The sequence below is a fragment of the Uranotaenia lowii genome, chromosome 2, assembly GCF_029784155.1.
Source record: "Uranotaenia lowii strain MFRU-FL chromosome 2, ASM2978415v1, whole genome shotgun sequence".
In the NCBI taxonomy this organism is placed as follows: Eukaryota; Metazoa; Arthropoda; class Insecta; order Diptera; family Culicidae; genus Uranotaenia; species Uranotaenia lowii.
The window spans coordinates 63,981,306-64,002,818 of NC_073692.1; the positions used below are offsets into that span (position 1 = coordinate 63,981,306).

Genomic DNA, 21,513 nt, shown 5'->3' on the forward strand with positions numbered 1-21,513 from the left:
GTTACCAGTTCAAGGCTTTCAGTTCAAGATTCCTGGGAATCATTGTTTTTACTTATACACATTTTTATTTCTCTTTCGTTTTCGTTCTTTTCGGTTGTTACTCACGGCTGTGAACATTTTCTCCACCCTGTAAATATTTGCTGATACTAATCGTGAAATTGTGTGATTGAACTTACAACTCTGATATGAATGTACATAAATTCTAACTCACCAACAACAACCAACTGATTGGCCACCCAAACCTGCAAAACCGATGTCAATGAAAATTGCAAATGCACGCACCCCGTGTTCTCGAATTATAATTTTATTTTTGAACTAACCCGTCGACAAAAAAATGAACATGAACCTAAATTAGGTCGTAAAAAATTTTCAGAAGAGGATGATTCGTCCAGCTTTTTTGAGCAGATCATGCTGGCCACCGGGAATGTTGCCAACTTCATCTACAAAAACAGCTACATATTCACCAATGTCATTATGATGGTAAGTTGGGTTTTGAAAAATTTAATAGCTCTTGGTAGAACTGATTTCGATTTTTGTTCACACAGACTTGGAGCATCATGTACCACAGCTGGTTGACATTCGTGCTCTTGATCTGGGCCAACCTCATTTGGATCATGCCAAACCAACGGAAGAACATGTTGAACTCCAGTCCATTCCTAGTCATCTATGCCGAACTGTTACTGCTGGCTCAGTACGTTTACGGAATGAAACTCACCGACGATGAGCTGCCGTCCTCCGTTAATGTAAGACTCTTGAAAATAACTTTAAAATTGTGAAAAACTCCTCACGATATTCTTCTTCCAAACAGATCACCGGAATAAATCTGGCCCAAATTGGGTTTATCAAGTATCGCGACTACCCTTGTCTACCGCTGCTAATCAAATCCTCATTCACAACCATGTTCTGGATCTCGCTGCGGCAGATGATCCAGGAGAAGCAGATGGAGCGGCGTACCTCCACGATAGCGGATATGGCGGCGCCGTTGCAGGTGACGGTTGGAGCTGCGACGGCAGCTGGTTCCGGCCCCGGGCGGCCATTGGAGAAAAAGTCCTCCGCTTTTATCACCCGAACCGGAACTTTGATCAATTCGTTTTTGATCAAATTTTGGATTTGGGTGGTGGCCATCACGCTGTTTTTGTCCGGTATGACCGGGATACGCATGACTGGATTCCGGATCGTTTACATGGCCCTGTTCCTCATCTTCGTCCTCACATTCCAGGTAAAACATTTTTGAAATTTGCTTACACCGAAACGGAAACGAAATCGGGAATAATCTGAAGACCAAAATCCAAAATCAAAAACATTTGAAAAACAGTGTTTTGCAAAACAGCTCTGGATGACTCTTAACCCTCACCTGTCCTTAAAATTTTTACCCGTTACAGTTCCTGGAGTGTCAAATTGACACTCTTGACTAAAACCAATGTATCTTTATTCTTTATTAAAAGTTCTGGAAACCTCGTAATGTAACTTAAAAATAACGTGCTCAACGAGGACAACCTACTACAATTTAGACATAAGTTAAAAATGTAAACTTTTCTTAAGAGGACGAATGACCAAGTTGGTTAAAATCCTCTATAAATAAAAAATATAGAATAGAATAGAATAACTTAAAAATAAGCGTTCCAGGCAATATTCAGCTACAACACTCCAGTTTTCCGTTATTTACAGTCTAAGAAAAAAAACAAAAAAAAAACATGCTTCGGAAATAGACTGTAGATCAGCTTCGGAATGCCAGCTAGGGTTCTGGGTGAAGTGAAATAATATTCGCCAATTGGTTCCGGCTCACGCTTGAAGATGTCGGAGTATAAACCGGGGCTAGGCAAAGGTCTTGACCTTTTATTCTAGCTTGGCAACAAACGACTTCAATACCTGGATATGGTTGTAGTGGGATACGATAGACAGAGTAGCATTTCTTGATCCCTAAGAGAACGCCAACCCCTCTCGATCCAAGCGAATTATGTTATGGCTTTGGAAGTTGAAATCTATGTTTGGAGAAAGCCAAGTTTCGCATAAGGCGAATACATCACAATTCAAATTGTGTACCAACATTTTAAATGAGTCTAATTTTGGTAAAACACTGCTGCAGTTCCAATGCAATATTGAAACAATTTCTCTTCCCTCATAGGATGAGTTAGCCATTAAAAGAAACGGCTTCTGCGATGAGGGTCGGATTTCTTTTTCAAGAATTTTCTCATCAGAGGTATAAACATATTAATCACATTCCTCCAACCTGCTGGTACGCTGGAAAAGTCAGGGTAAGAAAAAAATTCCGAGAATTTAATCTTGCCATCATCCGAAAAGCTGGGAAAATCATTAGACGATGGATCAGATGTAGTTTCTCTGGGAATTTTTGCATTCCCGTTATCTACTGATGGGCCTGAATTCTGAAGGAAAGCCTGGGGTTTTGACTTTCTAGAAAGTGGAGGGAAGTCCTCCGAAGACGGATTAAAACCCGAAGGACTCTGAATAGAAGGGGTAGAATTACTGTTTCCACTTTGAGGATTTCTTCTAATTTTAATTTTACTAGTAGCCAATCTGGTTTGTGTTTTAGTGGTGCGTTTCCTTTTTGGAGCCTGTGGTATATTATTTTTTTTAAATGTCCCAGTTGATGTCCCTTCACATCGATCCTCCCCTTCGGACTCATTCTCGCGTAGAAGGCCAAACTGGTTTTCTGAGACGATTGACAAAAAATTCAACATTATGTCTCTATATAATTTCAGAGTAAGGTTGCCAGATTTTTTCTACACGTGTATCGACAACTCCGGGCACTTTTATATAAAAACCTGAAAAAATCCGGGCATTTGAATTCAAAATTGACGACCGAAAACCGGGCAAATTTTGTCAAAACCCAGAATTTACTCAACAAAAAAAATTGAAAAGAAATTTAAAGATCAAAATTAAACCTTAAACCTTTCATGGTTATTTATATGAAACTTGTTTTAAAAAAAATTAATTTTGGAGGCATAAATGAAAAAAATAATACAATCCATGCTTTTTTTGTTTGATCGCAAATAAAGTGAATAAATCCGGGCAAAATTCGGGCAATTTTCAATGAAAACCGGGAAACCGGGCCGGGCCGGACTGCTCCCAAATTTTGTATAAAATATCCGGGCAAACCTGAGAAACCTGGCAACCTTATCTTAAAGTGAGTTTTCAGAGAACTCTTGATCCTGCTCGCTGCTTGTATTATGCACGAAGTTTCCTCATACTTCTCCCCGCACTTAGAACAGAACAGCGTGTCAACTTCTAGAACTTCTGGCAGAACATGACCGAAAGCATGGCGTGCGTACAGCACCTTGAACGTGGGGAGGCCTGGGTCTTTGAATCGGCCAACCCCGGACTTCACCAGATCATCGGCGGTCAAATCCTCTTCGGTTACCACTCCGTCGATTTCCACGTCACGAGCGGGAACGTAAACGCAATGCTCGATCGTAAACTTCGGGTTACTCCATGGATATGGAAAGCGTTAGTATGCTCCATGGTACACTCGTTTACGAATCACCTCCAGTATACTTCCCAGCCTCTACTGTCATGATTCGAGACTTGACTTCCTCTCTAACGACTTGTGATTAAGTTCGCACTCGTGATATGAAGCCCGCTCTTCTACCACTATTTGCTTGTGCTCCGCCTGTATTCGAGTCCACTTTTACGGCTTGAGATGGCTCGAGGTCCCCTTCTCTGCTCGTCCTTGTGCCAGTCATAAGAAGCTTATCCTAGACTTGCGCCTGTCACAGCACGCGTCCGGTCGTACGTGAACCCACTCTACCTGAGTGCATTCCGTGAATTCTCCGTACAAGTTTGACTGCGGAGAAATTATAGTCTTATTCCCGCAGCTTCCGACGGCGGTGGGGGTATCCTAGAAAACGCACGCGACGTGCCTAGCAAATCCTTATACGTAGAAGGAATAGTCTTATCTTTGTATGACACCCTGCTAGGATCGGGTCCATTCGACTCGGAAGCCATCCTCCAAAGAGCAATCTGTCCCGACCGAGATTCGGTCTTCTCAAATCTCGAGCATGTCACAGGAGAACACGTTTGTGACTTTTACGAAGACGAACCCCGACTGGATAGGCGACGTAGAGTATTCTGCATCGCAAATTCGACATCTTCTATTAATACGTTCGGCGCCACGCTCATTTTGGTAGTTTTACTAGACGGGTCCAAAGAAAAGCAAAGAGGGAGAACTTCAATATTTGAAACGTGTGGCTTAACTCAGAGGATAACTTGAGTAAGAGAACGTCACATGTTTTTGATGTGACGGGGCTTCCTAGGAATACATCCGTCACACGAATATGGTTCCCATTCCCATGACGACGAACGTGTTAACGGAATCTGCAGAAATACGACTTTTTCCGCAGTCGAACTCGTAGGTGCATTGTATTCGCGCTGCGGGGTCTTCTCTCATACTTCACGAAACAGCTGGAGACGACCTTTTTCGCTCATGTTGATCATAGCGTCGTCTTTCTCGTTTTTTTTTTTGTTATGGGAGTTTAGCACGGAGTGTCATTCTTTCCTATTTTCTCTTAAATTTCGGGCAGGAGGTTTCTACTTGCAAGGAAACTTTTTAGCTTTTTCTCTACGTCAGGGCAATTGGCAAGTATTTGCCTTAAGCTGCTAGCTAATTGATACGCTGCTCTGTGCTCTTCGTATATAGAGCAATCAATCAGGATGTGTTTGACGGAGACAACACAATTGCACGAAGGGCAAATGGGAGGGTTGTCCCTATCAAAAAATAGGACTGAGTTAGTCTGGTGTGGCCTATCCGTAACCGGGTTAGGGCAGTTCTCTCTCTGGGGTTTTTCCGGTCGATCCGTTTTCGGGGGCAGTTTTCACTTCACTTAGTTTGGCTGTCCGGTTTTTTGACCAGTTTCTATCCCAGGCTAGGGAAAGTTTGTTGGAGGTGTAACGATAGGCATCTTATTGAGGGATAGATATTTGTGAAGGGGTGAGATTGGCACCTATTGAGGCCAGCCGGTCTGCAGATTCGTTGCCGGGTATACCGGCGTGTCCAGGAACCCAAAATAGGGTAGTTTTTTTTGTTTAAAGCTTCGCTTGTTATGAATGAAATCCAGGGGTGCTTTATGTTGTCCTTGGATACGGCTTTTAGCACACTAGCTGAGTCGGAGAAGATGGTTAGAGATGTTGAATGGTTTTGGGTTTTCTGGAGGGCGTCCGATACGGCATATGCTTCGGCGCTGAAAACGGAACACTGGGTTGGTAAGGCGATGCTTCGTTTATCGGAGTGGTCATCAATGCCGCAACCGACTCTGTCGTCAAAAGTCTTAGACCCGTCGGTGTATATGTGGGTAGTCGTTTTGTATTTTCTGTCGAGGAGTTGGTAGAGTGCGGTAGGACTGTGCTAGAGGGTTGACCGGCTTTGATTTCAAGGGACAGGGAGAGATCGACGGATGGTGTTTTCTCGGTCCAATACCGAAAGGCGGGGGTTCTTCTTGGACAGATGGATGGAAGGGTAGAGTTAGTAAGTTCCAGGAGAAGAGTGTTGGTGCGAGATACTAATGTTGCCTCCGATGGCGAGCCAACGGAGAGATTTGGATGTTAAATGTTTGGCCACTAGATATCTGAAGGGATGCTGGCCGCTTTCAGCCAGAATAGATACAATTGGGCTTGTGACAAAGGCGGAACCAACTGTTCTGATGAACCCATTATATTCAGGGTTCGAGTTTATTAAAGAGACGTGGGCCGGACCTACTGATGAAACCAAGTCCGTAGAGTACTGATGGGAGTATCCATCCATGGACGAATCTTAGGAGGGAGTCGTGGTTGGCATGACTTGGGTTTTTATTCAGGATACGAAGAATGTTGGTCTTGTTTTTTGTGCTTTTTCTGACTTGATTGAGATAAGTTGAGAAATTTAGTCGATCATCAATCCATACACCCAAAAGTCGGATGGAGTGGACGAAGGGAATGGCTGGGTTAAGTAGTTTTAAAGTAGGGAGCGTTTTAAGTTTCTTTCTGTTAAGGCCCAGGTGGAGGAGTTTGGACTTGTCAGGAGAGAATTGAAAACCCATTCTGGGTGCCCAACTGGCTATTTTGTCCAGTGTTATTTGTAGTCTATTGCGTGCTAAGCGTGCGAAGGAAGATATCGAGACTAATGTGATATCGTCTGCGTAGACTAGGATCTTAGTGTGATCAGGGATGATTTTAAAGATAGAATTTATAGCGATAAGGCAGAAGGTGGGAGAGATTACTGACCCTTGTGGGACCCCTGTGAGTATTGGCTTTGGATTGGAAAGAGAGTAATTGATAAGGACCTGGATAGTGCGGTTTGATAGGAAGCTTTGTGTTTATTGGTATAGTCTACCGGCAAGTCCCCATTCTCTCAGAGCGGTAAGTATGGTGGTATGATCGACCCAATCAAACGCTTTGGATAAGTCCAAGGATAAGAGATCGATATGTTGGCTACGACTTAAAGCATCATCCACTATGCATTCTAGGAGGCAAAGATAGTCGTCAGTTGATCGGCCGGAACGAAAGGCGTATTGGCGGTCGTCTAAAAGATTTTGTTCAAGAACAGTATTGAGGCGGTGATTGACCAGCCTTTCCATAATCTTACCAGCACAGTCGATCAAGGTGATGGGGCGATAGCCAATAACCCTTTATTTCATGATTTTTTATTTTTTCTTGAAAAAATTCTCAATAGTGATGAGTACATGAAGGGAAAAATAATGGAAAAATATTATTTTCTCATATTTCGAGGATTTAGCCAAAATATTAATTGTTGCTAATTTGCAACAACATGAAATGGTTATACCTTTTCGTTCCTCATACAAGACAGCTAGAAATAAATGCTTATTCCTAATTTATCTAGCTCTAATCGTAGTTAAAGCTCAAGAACTTCGTAAACCTAGTGTCTGGACACAATTTAGCTGGGGTTAGTACCTAAGTATGTTGGTTATTCACCATGGGTGCACGGATTTACCTAAGTTTCTGCCTAAGTATGTGCTTACATGCATTATTCAGATCAATTAGTTCGACAAATTTCCAATGCAGCTTACACTATATCCGAACCAAATGGCTTCGTTTGATCTGTTATCGAGTAAATGTATTACTTATGTTGATGAAAGTATATTTTGGAAGAACAAGTCAATCAGGTGGGCTAGTTTACTATATGAATTCCGGTATCCGTGTATATTTAGCTGACCTGGAAAACTGATTGAACATTCTTATATATGAGAATTTCAAGGAAGCACATCTTACCTGTTGGCCATTTATGTAATTTGGACCTAAAAGTTTCCTGCCGATACCCGTAATCGAACCCATTACGCCTAGCATACCAAAACCAGACTCACGCCAGCGTATTCTCTAGCGGCTAGACCTTCTAGGCACAGTATTATTTTGGGAGCCGGGAGGGTGACGCATGGTTGATGATCTAGCCAAAAGAATTTGTTCTTGGTTTTCCCCAATATTTTAACAGTTGTCAGCCATTTTGTTCAGTTAGAGGCTTATTTATCTGCTTTATTTCAAAAATATCTCGACAACATGATAATATAACATTAAAAATAATAAAACTTTCGTAAGGAAACATATACACTGTTTAAACGATGAAACATTAGAAAGCACACTTTGTAGCCCATAGACCTAACTAAAGGTGCTACCGTTGCATGATGTTGCAAATTTGCAACAATTAATTGAAAGCCGTTATATCAGACAAAAAATCAAAAAAATCTTCAAATTGTATTCAATTGTGTTAATTGCATTACTGAAAATGCGAAAATATTTTCTTCAGACAAAATTTTTTTTCGCAGTGTGAATTGGACTAGGTCAAAACTCTGAAAAATAAGCCTTTTTAAATATTTCATATTTTTCAGATTCAAATTGGTCTAGTTTCTATATGTATACTCAGAAAGTCATTTTTTTAAATTCAACGTAATCTTAAAGTTAGAAATATTATTGCCCTGAAGAAAAAAGTTGACTATTTGGTTTTCTGCAAAAGTTACAACAGCTTTAATTAATTGTTGCAAATTTGTTACTTTATGAAACGAAGGGTTAATATTGTTTGGATCTTTTTGAGGTTTGAGGATGGGAATGCCGGTTTGGGGACGAGCACATGGTCGTTCGGCTAAAATCCCAAGTCGATGGGTGAGGTTAGAGAAACAAGAGAGATCAACAGTGGGTAAGATCACATGCGGGATATAAATGGTGTTTCGATAGAAGGTCCAGCAGTTGATCGGCAGAGCTCGATTGCTCGTGTTCGATCACGTTCACTGTGGTGAAATTGACTAACGCGCCGCTGTACTGAAGCGGAGATTGCAGGTTCAAGTCCTGCCGGTGAGCCGTTGTATCGTTTTCGAAAAATTCATGATATTTACGACCTATGTTCTTCCGTTCTTTGATAGGTCGTGTTTCTCTAATTCTTTCCATCACCTACGAAAATGTGATTATTTTCAGGTACAAAGATGTGCCAAGCGATTTCATAACATCAGTGTTGATTTCACTATCCAATTTTTATGAGGACTTGGCGTCCTATGCCACTGAACTCGTGCTACTCGTTACAGGACTTCAGTCGAACTTGCGTGGTAACTACTGAACTTTTTCCTCTCGGGGCTTATCAGTTTCGAGCCCATTCATAAAATTTTTCTCTGTCATATTTACTGCTACTATCATTTTTATCACTATCTTCCGTTCACTTTGTGATCGTGATTTCAGACCATCTACACCTCTTGAGAAATGAGCCTGAATGGCTCTACTAGTTTTATGCATCTTATCCGTACTATATGAGTCCTTTCTCAAGAGCTACTATTGAATAACGCATAATTGTTAACGAAAATTCTCTTGGTTTCAGTTCTCATTCAAAGTCTGGCGCAAGATGATGTACGCATTCTGGCTGACCGTCATCGTGTACTCCATGTCCATCCTAGTGTTAGTCTATACCTACCAGTTCGATCAGTTCCCTCTCTATTGGAGGGAATATCTCAAGATTTCCGATACATTGTAAGTCGCTCGTTTGTTTGTTTGATTAATATAAAAAAAAGTTGACGATTTTTAATTTGGTAAAAATTTCAGACAAAAAGATATCGGTCTGGAGCTATACGAAACGAAACAACTTTTCCTGCATCTCCTCAATCCAACCATGATAGTCATCATCACCGTAATTCAGCTTCACTATTGCCATAAAAAATTCCTCGAAATCTCAGAAATACCAGTTATGTGAGTATTTATTCCAACGATTAAAAACTGGTAGATTCTATCAAAATATCTTCGATTTTTCAGTCAAGAAAGCGACATCCCAGTGATATCGGAAACCAGTTCAGCGTACGGTACATTTTCCAAGCGGAAAAAGCATAGCAGTGCAACGGATGCTCCACCCTTGGAAAGGGATCCCGAAAACTCGGAGGAAACGTCTCGGTTGAAAGGATCCAACAAGGAAGAGATCCAGGAGAGAGTGATCGCGGACAACACTTCGGAAATTCTAGAGGATCTGCGTTTCCGGAAGCTTTCGAAGCAAGAAATCAAGGGTGTAGCTCAGAAGATGTTTAACATCGTTTCCAAACTGGCGGAGCTGTTTTGGTTGTTTGCCGAAATTCATTTGCTGAAGATCATCCTCATCGTGGCGTTCTCACTGAGCGTGGAAACGATAAGTTTTATACATTTGATGTATGTGCTCATGACGGTATTCGCGGTGAAATCTCATACCGGTTCGTTGGTTCTCATTACGCGAATAATGTCGCTCATTTCTGCGATTTTGCTCATCACCACTATGATCTATCAGGTGGATTATATCAATGAATCGAACTATGAGAGCACGTGTCCCAACATCGACGTCAACGAGACCCATTGGGATATGAATAATGCCAAGTGGTTTGGATTCCAGAAAACCTCGGGGGTTAACAGCTTAGCGGATCTTTTGCGACCTTATCTGATCTACATCATAGTGGTTACGATCCATGCGGTTGTCGTGCTGCGTCAAACCATCCGACGGCTACGGCTTGGACAATCACCGAGAACTCCGCATCTGATGTTCCCAAATATCACCCGGGCGGATGCGGACAAGGACATCCCCCGTATGATCAAGTACCTGTTCAACTATGGGTACTATAAATTCGGTGTAGAAATCTCACTAGTAGCTTTGATTATCGTGACGGCGTGGAGGATGGACATCTTTTCCTGTTTCTACGCCATTTGGATATGTTTCTTGTTTCATATGACGAGGGAAGGATTGCGTAGGATATGGCGTGTCATAACCTGGTTTGTTGTGGTGATAATCCCCTTCCAATACGTGATCTTTATTGGGCTGCCTCCAATCCTTTGTGTTGATTATCCATGGGATATTGCCTTCTTAGACAGGTTCAGAAAATGGGCCATGCTTCCGGAGAATACGGCAGAGTTTCGGGAGCAAGCTTCGAAAATGGTAGCCGATTTTCTGCTACTGATGTTTTTGTGTCGTCAGACATTGGTCTTCCGGATCGAGATAAGGTACGCATCTTGTCCGGATGACTTTGGCGGTGGCAGTAATAAATCTGCCTTGGAAGATATCGATAAACTTGGGACGGTTCCGTTTATCAATCCTACTCCCGATTTCATAGCCAAAGTTCGGAACTGGCTAGATGTGGTAAAGCGAGGAGTTTTCCTCGTGTTTTTCTGGTTCACTCTTGCAATTGTGTTTTGGACCGGCTCCAGTCGAGTGACCCTTTTTTCGATAGGATATCTGATAGGGGCTTTCACATTTTTATGGCAAGGAACCGATTTCTACCTGAGACCGATTAAGTCTATTCTGAAAACGTAGGTCTATTAACTGCATTCAAAGTAGCTTTAATTTAATAAAAACATTTTTTTTTGCAGATGGAATGTTCTTATCGCTTACAATGTATTCGTTATAACAACGAAAACATTGCTGCAGCTAGTTGGTTGCCTGTATCTGCAGCAACTCACCGAGAGTACCTGTTGGTTGGTTCAGCTACTAGGGATCTCTTGTCTATCGGCAAGGGAAAATGGAGATGTGATACCGGATCCGGTTCAACCACCGGCACCGGATCTTTCCCAGTGCAACGTCCCGTATGATGATTCTGGCTTGTTCTGGGACGGAGTGTGTTTTGCCTTTTTGCTTTTGCAACGTCGGATTTTCGCTAGTCATTATTTCTGCCACATTATCAACGAAACGAAAGCGAGCACAATTTTAGCTTCGAGGTACTATTGAAGTTATTTTTCAATAATATTTCAGATTTAATAGTTTTTTCATTAACAGAGGGGCAGAGCTTATCGAAGAACTTCGTATTAAGGAGGTCAAACTAGAGGCCGAGCGAGAGAGTCAGATTTTGCAGAAAATCAAAATGAAGATGGATCGTATCAAGGCTACCCAGCAGAAAATTTTGGAACCAGTTCATGAACCAAGCACTCATGCTAAAGGTATGTTTATCAGTAGAATAGGCCGACTTCTTTCTTTGTCTGTGAAATTATGTTCCGCGAAGACGAATTATAGTGAAATTAGAAATACTTTCGTTCGTTCGGTTTAGTATTTTTTGTACCAACATGTAAGTATTATTTTTAATTTGTGGGATGTAAGTACAAAGTTTTCCGTTCGATTATGCTTCGACATAGAAGAATCTAGAGATCACCTGCGTAGAAAGATGCCTTCAGAACACGGTAGAGGTAGAGTTTTGATAGAGTAGAATGGAGCACATCAAAACATCACTAACGAGAAAGACCTTCTGTTTCTATTTTCATTCTGTTCGGTCCATTTCGCGGCCAGATCTTGAAGGGGATGCATGCATAGCACGCACTCATAGTTTGTCATCATATGCAGGATATCATACTCCGATCGAAGATGAAATTGCCGGTGGTTCTATGATAATTGAAGGCGAAGGCATTTCAGAGATTCCATCGGACAACGGAAGATTGACCGTTGGACGGGGATCTTATCACACTCAGGTTAGCAATAGTAGCCACATGTCAAAACTATTGGAAATCCCACATACCATAAACAACTGGTTTACAACCATTTTAGGCACCTTCACCAAGCTCAGCACTAATGACTGTATCACTCGAAGCTTATCTAGATCCCCAGCGCATGTCGTTTGAATCACCGAATGAAATGCTGGCGAGAGTATGCAGTCCTGATGATACCTTCCCGGTATTCTCACCGCCACCTTGTGAGGTTAGTATATCCAAATCACATGCTAAACAGAAACTTCTGGGAACGAACTTTGAAACTCATCAAATTGTAGAAGGAACAACCTGCTCAGCAAACGAATACACTTATGCCGATCACGAAAACCGCTATGCAAACTCGTCAGCACCGTAGACAATCAAGTTTGAATGCCGTATCCTGGCCCAATCCGAATGAACTTACGGTTAGTCCTAGATTGGGAAGGCCGACCAGTAACCTCACGCCAGCCGAAGTAATTGATCATTTTTGAAAGGCAACAGTTGTTGTTAGTTCTAACTCTGCAAGATTTTATTCCAGGATACACCGGATCAAGTTATGTCCCCTCGCTCCCCAAGATCTCCACGATCCTTCACTCGACATCAACATAGACGTCAATCTAGTATGGGAACTTCCGTTGCGCCAGATGAACTCACGGTAGATCCAAGTCGTCGAAGATCCAGCTTCCTGGTTTCTCTTTTCGTCGATGACGACATGACTCGCTACGACGATGTAACTACGACGGGAGTAACACGGAAACGCTCACGCGGTAAAAGTTTCTGGGGACCAGTCGGAGAAGCTGGCCTTCGTGACTCAATACGATCCGCAGCGTCCCGATCTCCTCTCTCTCATCATGAGTGTAATTATAAACTATACAATTTTCTGTGTTCACTCACTGCTTCATATCATCTACATCTCCTGTAAATATCTTTCGCCGTTGTGTAAATAAATACATGTGATGCCGATACATTCTACCCAATAATTGCAATCCCTCGGAAAGGTATGTATCCACCTCGAAGTTGCTGTAAATAACCGTTAAAAATATATTTCGATTTAAATACAAAAAAAAACCGGTCGTTTATGTAACAATTCTGTAAGATAATCCGTTCTATTTAAACAGATTTAAATAAGGAAAAATCCGAAAATCCTCACCCATATGCAATAAAAGCGGCACGCTGACTTTTCGCCGATCATATACAACAAAACACATTTAAAACACTACACTAGCTTAAACCACGCTTAAGGCTTGATTTGAATTTTATTTAGAACCCTGTTATACCACTTTTTTTTTAAAGCAAACTTATTTGAACTCCTGTGCCTCTGTTGTTGTTTCCATTCTCTAGATACCCCTCGAAGACCGAGTCTGTGGCGCCGAATTTCGGAGAACAGAGCAGCTGGTAATGATGAAACACATTTCTTCTTTTCTTCAGCCAAACTTTCCTTCTCTTGGCCTGGTATAGTACTCTCTGTTTCACCAAATTACACTCATTTATGAAAACTAAAACCTCGTGGTGGATCTATCAATGGTATAATCCTGTGGAATGTTTTTACTGGCGCATCCGTTCCTAACCAAGCGATCAAATCAAAGCGTTTCTGTCGTCGTCGTCGTCGCCGTCCCCGGTTGGAACTACAAGTGGGTCCAACGGTTAAATATTGTCCCGGTTTATGTTGCTTTCTAATCACATTTTGACAGTCCATTCCTTCGAGATCTGTTTTGTTCCTATATCGTCCAAAGGTCCGTGTATGACGGCGAACAGTTCATCTGTGACTAAAAAAAATCAGCACCGACACCCTATAAGGGGAGCTTTTTCAACACTCTAAATACGACACCCTGTAGCTTAGCTTGCACATTTTTTCAGACAAAATTAATCCAAAACGATACTGCTTCTGCTTCCTTTCAGCTTCCGATGATTATTCAGCACTGCATTGAAATTGTTGGCGGTGGAGAGGTTTTTTTCCAATTTTTGTTTCGGTCAATAATTTTTCCACAGACTGTCTGTGATTTTCCTGTGTTTAATTTTCTTTGATTTTATTTTTTTCGAAATGTGGAATCTGACCCATTTTTCAAGTTCTTGATATCCATAGGTTTATTTAGATGAAAGTTTTAATTGAAAATCATTTGAAACCTTTAAGTTTAGTTGATAGGTAAACGTTTTGTATGCTTAGGTGAAAATTCATAAAGACATGGTTTTGTCATAGACATTCATGAAGCCAGTTAAAAAGACACTTAGACAACTTTTATGTTACTCAAAATTCTCGTTTTCACCTCACTATATACATGTTAATGTTAGCTTCATCCTCATAAGGCCCTTAGAACAGATTGAACTTACTTTTCACTTTGGTTGTTTTTTCAACTGAAGCTATTCGCTATCGTACCTTTTATTTCAAACTACTTCAGTTTCTTGCATTTCCAAATATTTTTACCAAAATTAGAGTTTTTTTTACATTTTCAGTCAAACAGCATTTTTTTAAACAATAAAATATTATTTTGAATATTTTTGACATGCACCCAATAACTGTTTTGTTTTTCTTCATATAAGGATACCGATCAAACCATAAACAATAAAATTTCAAAAACTACAAATTTATACGGAAATTGTTGTTTTCTAGAGAAAATGAATTTATTTTAGTGTCAAATTTTGCCTTCAAGATACACTACATGACACTACTGTTTATGAAACGTCTAAAACAAACAGCTTAAAACTTGTAGAATTTTAAAAAATGAGTATACAAATTGTGCAAGAATTTAATTTTGTTAGCCTTTTTTTAATAAGTAGTAATTCTTTAGAATCCAATTTTTATGCTGTTGTTCAAAATTTATAATTAAAGTTCTATCATTGCTGACTGTTGGCAAATTATTTTGCAGAGTTTCACAAAAAAAAATTGTTTTGCTTGGAAAATGGTTTAATATAGACTCAACCTTTTTTGAGTGTTTTATTTGTTTTTTTAACTCTTGTCCCCTTAAAGCTGTGTATTATTATTATTTTTTTGTTTTGCTCAAATACAAGTCGCTATATTCTTAGGCTTCTGAAACCTCGCTGGATCGAGAAAATATTTTGCTCCGTAGGTGAAAATAAGGCATTTCCCCACTTGTCAGACGAAAAGCTGATTTCTCGGCATATCGTGGTGAGGTAAACATAACAACAACATTACGCATGTTCAATGACCAGATCTGAACGAGTAACTGAGTAACGAAATGAAATTGGCAATGCAATTGTAGTGGTTTTGGAAGCGCACCTTGACGAAGAGCATATAAATTCTTTATTTAATAATTTGTGAATTCATAACAAGTTAAGACATGAAGGTTTGTTGATGCTTTTAATTAAATAAGTGTTTAAAAGAAAGCATTGAACAGTGCTTATCATCAAAAATCAAAATGGCGACCAGTTGGGATTTACGTTTTTCAAAACAAAAACAAAAAGCTACCCTATCACAATCTGTCTCAAGCCTTCCTCCAACCGGATGAAAATCCTTGAAAAAAAAACAATCTCAAGCAGGGGACTGAGATAAACGAAGAATTATCGTCAGTGGTCAAACAAATTTTGCAGCCAATGATTGAATTTGTGGTAATTTGTTGAAATTTGTTAGAGAGAATTAGAAGGTTTAAGTTAAAATGAGAGAAACCGGTGCTCAGAGAGAGTGAAAATGTGCTATAATTGTTGCAAATTGTTGCAATTTGTTAAGCAGTTGAGGAATTTTGATCATTACCATTCCAAATGCAAAGAATTCTCTCTCCACTGCAATCCCTTGGTCTCAAGCCTAGTCCACACTAGGAGACGGTTCGTCTCGAAACAGTCTCAGCGTCTCTCATTTTATTCGGGAGACACTGAGACTGTCTCAGGTTTCCAACAACAACAACAGACAACAAAGTTCGTCTCATAACAAAAATCGCAGTTCATGTTGCCTAGTGTGGACGCGTCATACGAAAAAAAAAAAAAGATTATCTAGTTCTGGTTATCATACTGAGTCGAATTAGGGTCATTTTTGAGTTTCTAAAACCCCGATACATAATTTTTCGCTAAATTTTCAAGTAACGTTTACATGAGTAAATTTGAACTTTTATGTTTCCATAGGAAAACTTAATATTTTGTTCCAAAAAATCAACCTAAATTTCGTTTCTTCTGTGGAATCAAGCCTGATAATGGGTTTTGTGCCAATTATTTAATTCTCCAAGAAAAACTTTTCGCTGAACAACTTTGTCGAAGACCATAACTTCGTATCTTATTAACCAAAAAAGTTAGAAGCTGTTAAATGTTCTTCTTCGAACTTATTGATTCTTAATAAAATTTTGCTGAACGATTAACTCGACTCATAGCTAAGGCCAAAACCTAACATAATTATCCCAGGTCGACAATTCTACTATCGATTTAAAAAAAATTCTCACTTGTTGATAGTCATTTAAAGACTGCACTCGAAAAACGCTATCAAAAGTTATTCACGAAAGAAGTTGGTGTAGAATTTTGAAACAGTGCTTAGTCTCGAATATCGAATTTGCAATAAGATTAGACTTACTAAGGTTGCCTGATTGCCCAGATTTTGCCCAAATATTTTAACTTTATTTGCAAAAGTAAAGAAAATTTAAATTGCGTGATAACAATTATGTATTTTGCGTCCAAAACAATTTTTTTAACAATGATTACCCAAAAAAAGGATTGTATCCCATTTACCCGAAAACCATTGCCCAGGATGAATGTTTCCCAGAATGACAAATACCCGAAATCAAACCCCAGAATGAACCATTTCCCAGAAAAAAATTCACCAGAATGCACCATTTACCAGACATTTTTTACCCAGAATGGATCATTTCCCAGAATTTTTTTCGCCAGAATTAAACATTTACCAGAATGGCACAAATCCCAGATTTTTTCCCCTAGTATTTTTATTTGTTTTTTTTTTTCTAATGAATTCTTGAATATTTCATATGATTCGAAATTATTTTTTTCAAAATGATTTTTTAAATGAAACTACGACTTTGAAATTTTCCAACGAAATTTATTTTAAAACCAATACTGTGCTTTGTTTATGGTTTGGGTACTTTAATTGATTCAATGCTTACCATGGTCCTTTAAAAAACCGTTTTGGTATTCGACTCCTCACGCTGCGCGTTCGAACTTGAAAGACGATTTGTCCTTCACGCTGTCGCGTGGCGGACGGGGCTAAGGGATCACCCCTAGCTTTCACGCAGACCTAGGAAGCCCCGGCAGACCTAGACCAATGTCTTAGGGCCGCCGCTTCCGACGGCGTGTCGGCGGCCTCCTCGGATTTGGGAGCTTCGGCGGCTTTGTGCCGCCTCAGCCCCTTCATCCTCGTTGGTTGCGGCTTTGCCGCAAAAGAATAAAGTTATGAAACCCCATTTTTTTTCGTAACAATTCTTTTTTTTTTAAATAATTTCTAGTAAGGATAAATGTTTTCAATTTTCTGGGAAATGGTTCTTCTGGCGAAAAAATTTCTGGTACATGGTTCATTCTGGTGAAAAAATTTCTGGGAAATGGTACATTATGGCGAAAATTTTTCTGGAGAATAGTTCGTCTGTGGAAAAAAAATCTGGGGAATGGTTCTTTCTGGCGATTGGAATTCTGGGGATTTTTCATTCTGGGCAATGGTTTTCGGGTAAATGGAGTACAACCCAAAAAAAGTGGCTGACAATTTTTAATGACATAAAAAAAAACAACTTTTCGATTTTTTTTTCTTCATGATTAAATTGATGATTTACCAGATTTTGGGTTGCAAATTTTGAAATGTCAGGATTTTGCAAGGTTTTTAGATAAAATAGCCCGGATCTGCCCTGCCCGGATAAGTGCGGAAAAACATGTAGTAAGCTTAGGTTTAAATCAATTCTCATGTTCTGATTCGATTTTTGAAATCTACAGATTTCACAATCCGGCCACAGGCAACAAATTCTGTAGCCGGATTGTGAAATCTTTATCCAGTTTATTATTTTTGATTTTCAGTTCGGTTTATCATTGGGACAAAATTCTGATTCGAATCTCAGTTTTACATTTAAAACTAAAACCAGATTAACTTTTTATGTTTGAAACTCATCATTCCGGAACATTAAAAGAAAATATTTAAAATAAGCATTTTTTAGACTTGAATTTGAAATTTTTACTGTTCATTCCTATGCAGAATTTAAACTTAAAAAGTTCCATTATGGTGATCTAGAATTGATACATCAGAGTTTCATCCATCGGAATTTTCATCCAGATTCACTGGTTGAATTACTAATAAATAATTAAGGAAAAAATTTCATATATAAAATCGAAGATTCAAAACTCAAATAAAAGATTTCTGGTTAAGGATTCTGTCTGTTCTGTTCATAATTATTGGTGTTTTTTTTTTGGAATACAGATTCAGAAATCGATTTCAAATTAGAAATCCATTTTTATTATTCAGGTTTGAAATACAGATTTCATAGTTAGAATTAAAGTTCAATATTTTCCAAAAGAAGGTGACCAATGTGAAAACCACTATTTTAAAATGAGATCTGAACTCATTTACAATTTTTTGCAAAATCTGAATTTTAATATTAATTTTTTCCCAGGATTTTAATGATGATAATTTATTGCTGATAAATTAACTTTATCTTCAGGTTCAGGAAAATTCAGCTGGATATATATTTTCATTAGTTAGTTGTTTGACAGTATTAATATTGTTTCTACTTCAAAAACAAAGATTTAAACTTAAATCTAAATTTATCGAGTTTGAAAGAGTTGAAAATTAATCTGGGTTCGACCTAGAGTGTCCATTTCCCGGCGATTTTAGCGTTCCCGGGAATCGGGAAATCTGACGATTCTTTTCCCGGGAATTCCCGGGATCCCGGGAAAAATAGAAAATGAAGATTTCAACATGAAGATCTTAACCCTACTTAACATCTACTGCATACGAATTCTTATCAATATAGTATTTTTAAATTTTAATGTAGTACCTAGTATTGAAAAACATTTCAAACTTAAAAAAAATTAATAAGCAAACCAAAGATCCTGGTCCGATTTCAGCTGCAATAATTTGAGAAAGATTTCTAACTATCGATAAAGTTAGTTAGCTAGACTTCAGGTTATTCATCAAATATTGTAAATTTCCAGAAAATTGTCCATTTGTTTAATAGTATATCAATTTTTTGTTGTTTATTTTGCTATTGTCAACAGTATCCGAAACGAAAGTTCTAAATGATGAGTGTTAAATAGAATTTCCAGATTCTTACCCGTCATTATTGGAATTGTTTGGTTTTAAAGTCTGTTTGTCGTTTTTCACTTTTACACTAAGTTTTCGATTGAAAAAACATTTTTTTCTAATCAAATTCAATATATTGACCAGATTTTAGAAAAGAAAAATATGTAGATCACACTGACATGATTCCTAGAACAAAAGTTCGACCATTTTCTGGTTAATTTTTGTTGTCAAATATTGCAGGTCCACCAACCGTCGGTATTGCGAACCTTCAAAATTTGACAAAAATATGCCATGTAAGAAAAATTTAACTGTTTAGCCTGATTTTATCGTTGAAATAGCCTTTTATTTAAGTTGGGTGCCACTTTCTAACTGGGATAGCATTTCTTCAAATCGGCGCATTGATCTGGGATCGATATTTCGTACTTTTGGAAAAATCATCCATCAAACGAAATTGAGTGTCCAGTCAGTATGGTCAGTGGCAGAACTATCAATTTCCTTGCTCAATTTGATTCATTTTTTCCAATTTAGATCGTGTAAATTTGAAGTACTTGAGCACATTTTACTGGCTTCGGAATTCCCCGGGATTTTTAAGCGTTTCCCGGGATTCGAGAATTCGGGAATTTTTCTAATTCCCGGGAATTCCCGACCGGGAAATCCCGGGTAGGACACTCTAGAACCTAAAACAAGTTTTTCTGTAACCTTCAAGATCCCTCATTTGTTTTTTAAAGCTTAAAAAAACTGACCACTTTTAGGACTTATTTTCGAAAGTAGTGACTTAAAATTAATAACTAATAATATTAAAGAAATTTAACCCAAATCATGAGATTTACTTTTACACTTCCACAATTTTTTACTATTATTTATTCATACATTTTTAAAAAAAAGTTATAGGCAAAAAATTGTCATCAAAACCCCTCCTCATGAGGCAGTTCTCCCTACGGCTCTGAATGAAGGTATGTCTTTTGGCGTTGAAAATCAATCAATTCAACTGACATCATCGCTTGTGCCTATCGAAGTTTTACTTGAAAAGTTATCATGCAATACCTCGCTAGGCACAAGTAGTGATCTCAGTTGATTTGGTAAATTTTCAATGCCAAAAGACATACCCCTATTAAACAACTAACAACTTTTTGGTCTTATAAGATACGACGTTACGGCCTTCGAAAACGTTGTTCAGCAGAAAATTTCCTTTAAACGTTACTTAAAAATTCTTCAAAAAATCATAGATAAGTTTTGAACCGAAGCTAAGTTTCCAAGATTTCAGAAATTGAGTCAGTTGAATTGGGAAGGAGGTGGTCGGAGATTAACAGAATCCAATGATTAAACGTTGGATAGTTCATCCTTTCAACCTTACCGTCAGGTTGATTCAACCACGCATTAATTCTTTTTAATTTTTTTTAATAGATTCTGTCCGCACAGAAGGCAGATTTTAAGGATTTGGTGAAGATTTGTACAGATTTCACCATTTAAAAAAAAGAACAGAAAAAGCGTATTGATATAGAAACCATATCGATTGAACATTTCATTAAGAAAAAGGCAGAATTCAGATTCATGTGAAAGTCGCCAATTATGAGAAATAGTAATACAGTTGAAAGTAGCTTTCGGATTTCAAGACCGTTTTTAGGTAATTAATTAATTTTGAATATTGAAATCATGAAAACATAAATGGTATCCACAGTACAACAAAATTTTGTCGGTGAATTTTGTTTTTCAATGAGAGTAAAGAATTGAATGTGGCACCGCTGACAGCGGGGAAGAAATTGTTGTTATTTTTAATTATTTTTTTTTTTCATTTACACTGAGGTGACTGAAACACTAGGGCGCTCTTGGCTAGAATTCTCTTCCTATGCTTACGGCTTGTTTAAACTCGGATAACGAGTGGAGCATGATCAGCGAAAGAGAATTATACCGTATTTTTTTTCACCTGGAGGCAATCCAGAGGCAACCTAGGTTCGCTCTAACTGCTGTCATCGTGCTCATTTATTGCTCGAGAGGCAACCTAGGTTCGCTCGAAAACCGGACGGAGTCGCCCTGAGAAGAAAGTCAGTTTTGCGAGAAGTTCACCAATACTCTCAACGTTGTTGTCAAAACATTAAACAGCTGTTTTTGGCTGGAAGCAAAACAGTTGAAATAATGAACGGGAAAATTATTATTGCCGCGATTTTGAACCTCTCAGCCAAGCAAAATCGTACTACCTGATGTCCATGTGCAATCCGGACACGAAATAAGGCAATCCGGATGTGAAGAACCGAGTGAACAAATCCAGAAGGGAGAACAAAATGACAGCTGCATGTAAACATTGCGCTCGTTCTCACGCACACCTACGTATGGAATAACTCGAAACCCGAAAGATGCTTTTTTATTCGGACGGTTCCAGAGCCAAATCCGGAATCAAAAAAAAATACGCCATTACACTTGGAAGCAGAGTTGCCAATTTCTTTTGAGCCTCCAATAATCAGGCA

The 21,513-nt window shown here is 38.9% G+C and overlaps 1 protein-coding gene across 8 annotated transcripts in view; it reads left to right on the top strand.

The window, feature by feature from the left end:
* Nucleotides 1–21,513, top strand: part of LOC129749644 (piezo-type mechanosensitive ion channel component-like) — a 104,101-nt gene that overhangs the window by 51,262 nt on the left and 31,326 nt on the right. For 2 of the 8 annotated variants that reach the window (XM_055744674.1, XM_055744677.1), the window contains 12 exons: nt 374–480; nt 546–743; nt 809–1,219; nt 8,804–8,952; nt 9,025–9,168; nt 9,232–10,740; nt 10,801–11,145; nt 11,204–11,364; nt 11,762–11,886; nt 11,963–12,112; nt 12,183–12,356; nt 12,422–12,882. In XM_055744674.1, the coding sequence (XP_055600649.1) occupies nt 374–480; nt 546–743; nt 809–1,219; nt 8,804–8,952; nt 9,025–9,168; nt 9,232–10,740; nt 10,801–11,145; nt 11,204–11,364; nt 11,762–11,886; nt 11,963–12,112; nt 12,183–12,356; nt 12,422–12,805 (3,857 nt within the window). In that variant the 3' untranslated portion in view covers nt 12,806–12,882. Of the gene's footprint in view, nt 1–355; nt 481–545; nt 744–808; nt 1,220–8,803; nt 8,953–9,024; nt 9,169–9,231; nt 10,741–10,800; nt 11,146–11,203; nt 11,365–11,761; nt 11,887–11,962; nt 12,113–12,182; nt 12,357–12,421; nt 12,884–13,224; nt 13,279–21,513 lie in introns of those variants that run through there. The other 6 variants (XM_055744675.1, XM_055744676.1, XM_055744671.1 and 3 more) reach the window with 4 other exon arrangements.